This window comes from Amblyomma americanum, chromosome 1 (assembly GCF_052857255.1).
Source record: "Amblyomma americanum isolate KBUSLIRL-KWMA chromosome 1, ASM5285725v1, whole genome shotgun sequence".
Lineage (NCBI taxonomy): Eukaryota > Metazoa > Arthropoda > Arachnida > Ixodida > Ixodidae > Amblyomma > Amblyomma americanum.
This window is the reverse complement of record NC_135497.1, coordinates 285,448,049-285,459,149: the sequence shown is the minus strand read 5'-3', so window position 1 is coordinate 285,459,149 and position 11,101 is coordinate 285,448,049. Positions and strand designations below refer to the sequence as shown.

The 11,101-nt window shown below is 44.4% G+C and overlaps 1 protein-coding gene across 1 annotated transcript in view; it reads right to left on the bottom strand.

Moving 5' to 3' along the window:
• Window positions 1-1,860: 1,860 nt before the first annotated feature.
• LOC144097694 (nose resistant to fluoxetine protein 6-like) overlaps window positions 1,861-11,101 on the bottom strand; it is a 124,575-nt gene continuing 115,334 nt past the window's right edge. Inside the window, exons 9-13 of the mRNA XM_077630342.1 lie at window positions 10,906-11,028; window positions 10,640-10,760; window positions 6,260-6,446; window positions 3,780-3,922; window positions 1,861-2,105 (exon numbers count right to left, since the gene is read on the bottom strand). Coding sequence (XP_077486468.1) covers window positions 1,902-2,105; window positions 3,780-3,922; window positions 6,260-6,446; window positions 10,640-10,760; window positions 10,906-11,028 — 778 coding nt within the window. The 3' untranslated portion in view covers window positions 1,861-1,901. The remainder of the gene's footprint in view (window positions 2,106-3,779; window positions 3,923-6,259; window positions 6,447-10,639; window positions 10,761-10,905; window positions 11,029-11,101) is intronic.

The window sequence follows — 11,101 nt, the reverse complement described above, 5'->3', positions numbered from 1 at the left end:
CCCTCCTTTCCTTCCACTTCTCTTCTTCTTTCTCTCGATCTCTGGAGCCTGACCTCGAGGCATCACATTTATCGCACATTTTATCGTTCAAGCGGAGAGAGAGATCCAGCAAGAAAATTGAACAAAAAGAGAAATATGATGCCGCAACAGCTCAAGTTACTCATAAATTGTCACAAAAGCTCGTCACGCAGTGTCACGTGAAGCCCGCAGTCCACTCACAGTTGTACAGCGTCGATCCAGCATCTATACTACTTCGTCCTCAAAGCATGCGTTGTGCTGAGCCCATCTCTTTTAGCCAACAGGGCAAGGCAATACGAAAGAACAAGCAGGCGAGGGAGGCGCTGTCTCTTGCACTTCGTCCCATCGCTCGCACTCTTGGCTCTACATCACTCTGCTAACTGTGCCTCAGTTGCTTCAAACTAAACTGAGGATGGTGAACCAATTCTTGGAAGTAGCTTCCCAAGATGGCATATTTTCTAAAGTAGGTGTAATAAAAAGCAGCACCTATGGGTATGCTGCCTAAAGAACGTTAACGTGATATTTTATTTCGAACGCACTGGCAAACGTTGAAATCGCCGTTCACAATTATTTCGCTACTGCTAAAGCGAACGTTGCTAAGGGAAGAAAGCATTACAAAAGCAAACGTTCTTATCCGAGTTTTGCTGCACCTGACCACAGATCTGCACCTGGAGGCTATTCGCTGCCTGAAAGTCACTAATTCACACTGGAGGATGCGTTCGACATCTGTCCTTTCTTGTTTTGTCCTTTGCTGCACTTTTTAACATGTAATAAGTGTCACTTAGCCCGAGTAATCGTCGTATAGATCGCATGCAACGTGCACAGTATTATAGACGGAGCGACAGGCGTCATAAGTGCGCAGCAGGGTGCGGAATATGTGTACTATACCACCATTTTTTACAGGCATCTACTGAAGAGTAACATCGCTGAAGAGTACAAGCAGACCCCACCGTTTCCCGCAGCTTCATTTTAAGCAGGGATCTGCAAAGTGTTCTTGTCGGTTTCCGCATCGGAAAGTTGGGTAAGGAGGTTATACTACAAAAAAAAAAGAAATCTAGTGCACCTTAAAGCAGCTAATCATTATGAAGGCAATAATGTGGTTTTACGCGCCAGAGCAGCGGTAGGCTGCGAAATTATTTCGATCAGCTGAGGGTGAGATACATCGATATCTTAGTACGTAGGAGCTCAGCATCCGAGCGCCATATTCGCAATGTCTGCGCGATGAGCGACCTGATTTCTTGCTGCCATGTATTCAAACATTGATATTGTCAGCGTTGGCTGATCTGTCATTTCTTTTCGGTAATGTTTAATGTGAATATTGTAACAAGCTGAAATCACATTTTGGCTGATGCATACGAGGCATTTTTTTTTATATGAATAAAATTTTAAGTACAATATTTTGTTTCTGTTAATTAAATGTCCGAATGACGCTGGCATCCCTTGTCATTTTGAGTTAATAAACACTTCCCTGACTATTTGTACTGTCTGGGATATATTCGTGGGATAAAAAAAACAGTGAAAATTATGAAATGAATATGTGCTCCATCTCTCTTTATTGTCCTCTTTCTCTTGCCACCAGAGCAGGGCTTACAGTTATGCGAAAAGACTAATTAGGAGTCTTCATCGTGATTTGTTTGGCGCAGCAGTTAACCAGACTTTACTTGAGCGAACACACACCGAAAACCACAGAATGTTCATTTGCTGCGAGCTAGCATTTGCGACGAAACAACCGTCGTGCGAGCAGGCAGGTCAATTGTTTCAGAAAAGCCGAAGGAAGCCACACGTGAAATAAAAATACGTGAAATGTTTCGATAATAGTTTGTTTATTATTCAGCTGCTACATCTGCGCTATTTTTCTGCTGATGGGCCGCAGACCGAATAGTCTATTTCGGGGCACCAGTGCTGGCTTCAATTTCGCAAGGTGGTTTTGCCGCAGTTTCACTTTCGGCGGCAGCGCCTGACACCCTGGATGGCGGTCGCTTTCTGAAAAGGATCCTCTCCATTTGCTGCGTGGGGCCCTCGCAGATGATGTACAGGACATACGACAGAGCAATGCTGAGGCCAAACGTTCCGATGGAATTTCTCAGCTGCAAGAGAATTGTTAAAGGGAGACAATGTTGTGTATCTAGTGGCAGTGCTTGCAGGTGTCACGCAACAATGCCCCATTCGCTTTAATGCCGCATTCTATATTTCGCGTTTGACGCATACGTAGATTACACTTTGTCGTGCCTATCGCACCGAAACGTGATTCACAGGAGAAAAAAAAAGCACACGCCGTACTTCTCGTGCCTGCATCCATGGTATATTAATTAAATCCTCGCGCATACATGTAATTCAAAACGTGAATAGAAGCGGGGATGCAAGAATTTAACCTAATAGAGGGCAGTGTACCTTCGTGCTTGCGTACGAGTATAAAGGAGCAACAACGCGGGTGGAAGCAGCGCGTTTCCTCCGGTATTTAGGTGAATATTTTGTTTTTATTTCTTCCATTCGCCGGACAGGAGCAAAGTCGGCACTCCTGCTTGTATGTGAAAGCAGCGCAGCAAGGGACACTTAAAGAAGTATAGTTTCTTACCGAATTTTCGCTGCAGATTGAGCAATAATTGAGCGTACTTGAGCTCATGACATAGCAGCAGTTATATATGGCACAAAAGAAAAAAAAGAACGTATCACTAAACGCACTAGAATTTCTAAGCTTGCTATATCTCTCAACTGCGCCGTGCATCATTCATCCGATTGTTACTTCGCAAGCAGTTCTTATCCGCTTTGTCCTCACCCTTACCGGGCTGGGGACAAAGGATACAAGATCATAGCCGGGAGAATAAAATGGTCTCATTTAAGTTACATTTTGAGCGCTTTCACCCTTCCTCTGTCACTAAAACGTTGCCACACCCCTGTTACCACTGGGACGTGCTAGACGGCGCAGCAGATAAGGACGGTATGGAATGAAAGAAAAAAAATTGCATTGCACGGACTCGTGCTTATGCAAAAATTTTAGATAAGATGAGATGGGGTTTATTCGCGGAGGCATCTGCTTCGTTCCGCGATATGTAGGACGGAAAGCGTGTTAACCCTCCAGGTTCAAAGGATTCATTGGAAGTGGGTCGGCTACTTAGTCTGCTGGTAGCCTTAGGAGAAAAAGACGTAACTTCAGGTTGAAAGGGAGTGTACTTATAATAACCACTTTATGGCGGTATTATATGTTTTTAGTCTCGCTCTCATAATTTTAATAATGTTTATACTCGAATAGTGAGTAAAAAAAACTATAAACGCAACATGCAGCAAGATGGACCAGAACAAAACGAGCTGCAAATCCTAACATGTTACTTTCCCTGCCTTGGCAATGAGATCAGAATAGAGATCATTAAAGCACTTGCGCACATATTCAATTGGTAAACTAGCAGCAGAAAGCGACGGCTCTTCTGCTGTCTTTACAGTCTAATTTATTATTTTCCTATAATAAGCGCACTAAGCCCTATGTGCGCCGGTGAAGGTTTCCTTTCGTAAGGCCTAAGCAGCACAACGCGCTGTGTGCTACTATAAGAATTTTCTAGGTCTTAGGAGCTTCCCCTTTGTTTTGTTAACATTTCCGATAAGAGACTCAGCTTCTTGCTTGTGTGTAACGTGGTGCGAACTTCAGGAGCTGCTTATTATTTATGCCCCCGTCGTATTATGTAGTGGTCTTCGTTTGGTGCTCTCATGCAAGGTCGTAAAAGCGACAGAAGGCTCGTGCCAATTGACTCTTATAATATGGATCATACCTGCAAGAACTCGTCCACGTTGATTGGCGTCTTTGTGTTCGCCATGCGTAGTAGCTGAATGAGCACGTGGGTCAGATAAATGCCGTACGTCAGCCTGGACAGCGGCAGGAATGCCTTCCACGTCAGCAACCGATAACAGAAGCCTGTAGGATCAGATGTAAAGTTTAGGAATGGAACAGAAAAACCAGGAGGTGAAAAAAAAATTGCTTTACAATTTGTGAATATTGAGCAGCTGAAAAAAGCCTGCCTACTATGTGTAGCGAGCAGCTCCATAGCAGTTTTTGTTCCCAATCAAACAATTTTCTATTGGCTCTTTCTCACTACATCGATGTTCGTTTTGGTGCAAAAAACGCATATGTTGCTGATAAAACTGCACTTCGATGCTTTCCCGCCACTCGATTCAAACTCGCAGAGTCTACACTGAAAAAGACTGTGTGACCGCCGTTCTGAGGTGAATGGCGGAGTTGCCAAGCCTGCGGGATACGCGCCCAAAAGCTGCGTCGACCATAGAGTTCCTTACTATTAACTAGAGGGAAAGCTGGCGGCGCTGCACCTGAGCCGCCATGGGTGCTCAAAGTATCATGGGGCGATGAGCTACTTTGTGCGGGACAGTCTTTTTTTTTTACAGGAACAGAGAATGGAGTTACTGAGATTTCCCGTTCTGTCCACGGCGCAGATGACTTCGGCGCAAACGTAGTGCGCAAAAGCCATAGTAGCGAAAACGCAACAGCACACGACGACAATAAAAGGTTTTTCGTTTCCGAAGTGCCATTAAAAAACCTCTTAAAGTGTTAAAGCGACATTTTTTCTGCAAACATGTTCATTTTTAAAAGTGCGCCTGTTAAGCACGAAATATTGGCTTTTGTTGTCTGCAATACTTGGCCAATAGGAGAGCCAGCCATCGCTTATTTTGGGCAAACTTTACATTTACATGCTTTTATGCTCGTTTGTTGGAATTTATAGACAGGATACTGAATGTTAGCGGATTCTTGATTATCAAACAAGGTTTATTTTTATTAATTTTTGGCAAAGAATTGTGGTTCTGCAGTCGGTGGCTCTCCGCCCCATGATGCTTAGAGCGCCCATGGTGGTACAGGTGGTCTCGAGGAAGCTCCATGCAAACTCCCATAGGCGGTGCGCCAGCTTTCCCTCTAGTTAATAGTAAGAAACTCTATGGTGTCAACGCACCGCTCCTTACTTGCGAAAACGGCGTACTGGGACGACAGCTGTATTTAATTTTTTGCCGTTATTTTCCTTATAATAGCTCCGCTTTCACTGAGAGCAGCCCCTTTGTCTTTAGAAGGCGGCAATCTGTCGATACAGACGAGTTGAATTCTTCCTCGGTGTCCCTTTAAACATTTAGCCACCAACTGTACTGGTTATGGCATTATGGCACATTGTGCCAATATCGTCAAAGACGAGTCACACTCGTCCGGCCCTGTGTTGAGCTGCGCCAAAGACGAGCTACGGTCGGGAATTGCGTTGGTTGGAGTTTTTAACAATAGAAGGCGGTAGTTGTGCATGAAAAGCGTTTCGAGCCCTCAGTGTGTTTTAAGCCTACCAGCATTCATTTTCGTCAATAACAGCCCTAAAATTTGGCGATTTTGGTATGATTTTTGGTAATTATTTGGCGGTTAAAAGGTTCAGTTCACTTTGAAAATAGTACGTACGAGCACCATGCATTACGTCAGGTGGGAGCACAGAAAACCAACAATAGTTGATACTGTAACGTACTCTATCAGGAGGAAAATGACCACATATTTTTGAACTAATGTCTTATGTCGCCTGGAGTTGTCAGAGTTTTGTTGCTTTGGGGGACTTGTTTACGGTGACGAAAGGGGAGAGGTAAAAGCAGACCTCATGTTTCCTGCAACACTTTTGAATCACGAAGTTCAGTGTGAACCCGCCCCTTATTTATCTTCCAATAGAACCAGTCGAGGTGCGATTGCGTATCTGACTATGAACAGAGTCAGCTTAATCGCCAGCCGCGGAAGATCGGAATATATATTAGAATCTAACAAACGTTCAACACTTGATCACAAATACCTGCAGGGACAGAGTCTAAGAATATGTGAATAAATCAGACTGCTGGCGATTTTTCCTTTGCAACAATTGTTCGTCCTTTCGATACGTGTCCTCATGTAAGTAACTGCGCATTTCGCGCAAAGGCCACTCCACATTAACAACAGCAAAAAAAAAGACAAGGAAGTGGTGTTTGCTTCATTTAGGACTTGAAGATCATCTTTTTTTCCACCTTAGATGCTGCTATATGAGGAGGAAAGGAAATATATGAGCCAGAACAAGACCTTTGGCCCGTTGACAACAAAACGACCTCTTTTAACGTCGTAACTAAAGAATTGCTTAATGCTGGCTGTTTTTTTCCTTGAGTGCTCCGCATGTTTTATTCCTAGACCGCAGAAAATCGTGGAATCGTTTCCCGACCACAACGAGGCTCCTTTGGCCATGAACAGTGCACGTACCCCCTTCTCCAGTTGCACAGGCAAAGAACGGCCACCAAAGACTTAAAGCCCAGACCAGTCTGTGGAATCCTCCGTAGAGGGCGCTGACAGAGTCGGCGGGGAAACGACCGTCGTTCCACGGAATAGTAACGAACATCACTAGGCAAGCCAAACCGGCGGAGAGAATCCAGAGGAAAGCTTTCGTTCCCTGAAATCAGAACATGCTTGGAGTAGGCACTTTTCAGCTTCGAGCTTCGCACATAACGAGGCGTTGAAGCCACTCAGGGTACAAGTGCTCTTTTTTAACGGTAAAATGTTTCGCCTATTTAAACGGCAGAAAAAGAAAAAAATCATGAGAGACGGAAACACATTGCTGTCATTGATTTGAAAGAAGCACAACATGGAGACAACCGTTTGCTGTTTGCAGAGGATGAACGCTACGCGTAATGGCTGTTACTTCACACGTTCACACGGGGCACCATTCACTGCAAACGGGGCGAGCTTTATCTGTATATACATGATGTACAAGCTAATTTTAACCAAGGTTTAAAAATATGCCCCGGCACTCAAATATGATGTGACCAAGTGCAAGTTGCTGAAGATTGTACGCAGCAAGTCACACTATGTTTATATTGTGCTTAATGGCATAATTCGTTGAGATTAATTCAACAACAAAAGAACGGAGATATGCGAAAAATTCCAATGAAAAAGTTATAGAACGGTCCGCAAAACATTCGATTGCACAGTTTCTAACTTTCCATTTTTACGCATTAGCTTTTTCGTTCACTTTAGATGCCCACGAAATACAAAGAAAAATACCACGTGACATGCCTGCTTGCGCGCCACGATTGCGGTGCTCTCGAATGTTCCGCCTAGAAACGAACAGCTCATTTGGTCGGTTTTGCTGCCGCTGAAAAGGTAGCAGGGTTGGGAAGCAGGGGCTGGCTGTGAAATTTACGCCAGCGCAAGTGATAAGGGCCGCGTCTGCTTATCTCTATCATGAACTCCCCAAGGGAAGCATATCGTGAAATGTCACAGCCAGCTGCGGCATCGCTGCCCTGTATCCTTTTAAGTGGCAGCACACCGGGTTAAATGATCTGTTCGTTCCTACACGGAATCTTTGAGAGCACTGCAGTCGCGGCGCGCAAGCGCGCATGTCACGTGGTATTTGTTTTTGTATTTCGCGGACTTCTGAAATTAACGAAAGAAAGCTGATACGTAATAGGTGGAAAGTTAGAAACTGTCCAATCGGACGTTTTGTGGAACGGTCTGCAACTTTCTCTGGATTTTTATCGCCTATCTTCATTGCTTGCGAAGTTGGTTAAATAATTTTAACTGATTATGCAAGTAGAAGAATTCAAAACTTAGTGTGACTTGCTCCATACAATATCCAGCAATATGCATTTGGTCGCGACGTTTTAGAGTGCTGCGGCATATTTTAAAACTTTGTCTAAAGTTTGTTGGGACACCCTGTATGCCGGGTGTCCCAGCTAACTTGAGCCAAGGGTTAAAAAATGAAGTATTAGAGACAGCCAAGTAAGACCAGTTGCATATTGATGACAGCCATCTTGCACACCACATGCAATTTTTGTTTCGCAATTAATTAATAGTTTCATTAAGTTAATTTATCGAAATTAATAAGTATTGACTTAAGACAAATAATAATAATTGTTTTTCGAGGAAAGGAAATGGCGCAGTATCTGTCTCATATATCATTGGACACCCGAACCGCGCCGTAAGGGAAGGAATAAAGGAGGGAGTGAAAGAATAAAGGAAGAGAGAGGTGCCGTAGTGGAGGGCTCCGGAATAATTTAGGCCACCTGGGGATCTTTACCGTGCACTGACATCGCACAGCACACGGGCGCCTTAGCGTTTTGCCTCCATAAAAACGCAGCCGCCGCGGTCGGGTTCGAACCCGGGAACTCCGGATCAGTAGTCGAGCGCCCTAACCACTGAGCCACCGCGGCGGGTTGACTTAAGACAACAAAATGAATTTGAAGAGGTGTCGAGCACCTTCAGAAACCCTCATTCCAGCACTTACGATGGAAACCCTCAAGTGTGTGCTTTTTCCCAGCTCCAAAGAAGGCCCGTGAAAACCACGTGACTAACGCACTTGCGCGACAAGATCGTGCTCTCTCGTCCGTGGTTTGAGCAAACGAAATCACCTGCAGCCTTGACTCGACGGCCTCTCACCAGCGGCAGGCCGATATGTTGGCGGTGGTCTCTCGTCTGCGTCAGCCAGTGGCTCACATGACGGTGCGAGTTGCCGCCGCCAACATATCGGCTAACATATCGACATAAAGCCCGACAATTACGGTCCCCCTTTGTCTGCAATAACATCCCAAATAGCCATTTCAAAAGATTATAGAAATGGCGCTTTTCTCTTAACCCGGTATTCATGGGTGCACACAACAAAAGCATAGCACGGACTCAAACAAAAAAAAAAACAAGCATTTGCTCAAAATTCGGTATTTGGGATACCCACACCACCAACATAGGACTACGTCTTCAAAACTGTTTGTCTTGTTGGACTTAGAAGTTTTCGTTTTGAAACCTTTAAGTTCTTTACGTGAATTGCTCAATATGAACGAACTTAATGTTTTTCAGCAGGAATAAAATGCGAAGAAAGTGTAAATTTGCCCAGTTTTTCAGGAAATTCTCCTTGGGATATTTTAGATATGAAATAAGGCGGCAATTCTTCCTTGGCGTTCATCAAAGCGCAGCCAAACAGCTGCAAATGAAAGATATAGATAGATAAAGAGGAGGAGGGAAAGGCAGGGATGTTAACCAGAAAGGGGTTCCGGTTGGCTACCCTGCACTGGGGAAGAGGGATTAGGGGGCTAAAAGGAGGAAGAGAGAAGGGAAAAAGGCATAACACACACACGCACAACGCTTTCACAATTTGTCACTCAATCCAGTCGCTCTCAAGTAGGCAAAGAGTGCCTTGTATGCCTTGAGGGCAGTCGACTGCTGTGACCACGGACCGAGGATCGTTTGCTCTTTTGTAGTGCTTTCACAGAAACTTCGTAATTCAAGGAAACTTCCAGTTGCGCATCATTCCGTCCTCGCCAGGCTACCGTCTGCTGGCCGTCCTGGTGAGCTTAGTTGGCAGAACTACCACCTACGGACAGGCGGGGTTGAGTTCCCAGATCAGGACGAAATTTTGCTTCCAATTACGATGTTTCTCTGAAAGCTGTACAGGTTTCCTCTCTCCCCGTAAAGATTTATTGTTGGACCTTGTTCGTCCCGTTTTTTCCTTTGTGTTCCGCCTATTTTTGTGCGCTCAGTCACGGTGCAGTCTGATGACACGTTCAATTAAAAGTTAGTCAAATGACGTAACATTGATTGGTTGTTAACAAGCGCGGGAAGACAGGACAGACGAAAGAAAGAATACGCGACCCAAGCCCTGACTCGGAAATGTTTTTTATTTCGAGGAACGTTCCTTATAAGCTTTCCTTCCCCGGAAAACAACAAACACCAAACGTAAAAGAAGAAATAAATGCTACTCATCATACGCAGTGGTGAAAAACACTCACCACCTTCCCGTGGTGCAAGCGGTCATGAAAGTTAGATGTATTTCCCGAATAAATTGGTGATTTGCTTATCATTGAGAGTTATCGATGGATCACTTATGCAGCCGTCTGGGTTACTGTGACTATGGAAGGCTTCTAAAGTTTCACGTATTGGCTGGTCTTTATGTTTGCCGATGAAGACGGTGTTAAAAAAAAGTGGAGTGCATGTGCCTTTCCTGCAATGAAGGGCGAGATTGCATGAAGAATCACTGAAACGGGAATTAGTTTGTGAATTTTCTGGAAATGAAAGATTATAAGGACCGTTTCTCCCAATAAAAAATTAGTGGCGGCTCAGCGCTTCAGTTGCCTGTTCTTTCTTTCGTCTGTCTTGCCTTCTCGGGCTATTTAAAAAAGAATCAGTAACAACTTGCACAAATCGCAGCCTTAACTGATGTAACATTGGACTTATTTCAATGAGTTTGATAGGAATCATACAAACAAATCTGTGCTCGCGGCCTCACCAAACTACTCAACGGAAGCATAGCGTCGAATGTTTCATGGGCTCACGAATTATTTGGAGCAACAGACACATAAAAACTTAGAACTGATATCGCTGCGTATATAGTATGAAACAGCCTGCGGTTATAACTATCTGGTACTGTGGAAGCCTTCTGTGCTGTGGGTGCTGTGGTGTTTTCATATAATGCTGTAGAATTTATTTTGTGGTAATTGTGTCATTTCGTAATCCACCCACATTGCTTCACTTGCATTGGTAAGCCACAAGGTTAGCATTCCCTAACGGCACGCACTCTCCGCAGAATAAGCGCTGTCTTTACACTACTGGCTAATGGCTTATATATAGCACTATTACGGCGCAAGTATAAATTACCTGGCTCAGTCGCTTTTCCTTCACGTTGGCGGCGAGAAATCCACACACGGTCCCGCATGCATAGGTTGGTACGTGGACGAAGGGCTTGAAGTGAATGTATTCCAATGTGTTTGAAAATCGCCTGAGGACATGAAAAAACTATAAGCTAGGAAATGCTCTGTACGTTGTGCCTTAGATCAAACAGGGTACTCTCTGAAGAACGAATTTTAGGTGTTTTTTGTGCTTCCGAAACATTTTTTCTTGTGAATTTAATTCTTGGTCCGTACCTTATATCGTTGTTTCCGAAGGTGATGCCATGAAACAGATGCCAAACGTAAGTTTGTGCCGCAGCTAAGCTTGCGAAGGAAGTTGCTACCAGAAAAGCCAGGACAAATGCCGCTTTTCTGTGCCTGAAAAAGGTCGCAAAATAAGGGGGGTGGGGGGGGGAGCAAAAAATCTATCTGCTTATGTCCCTTACTGGTA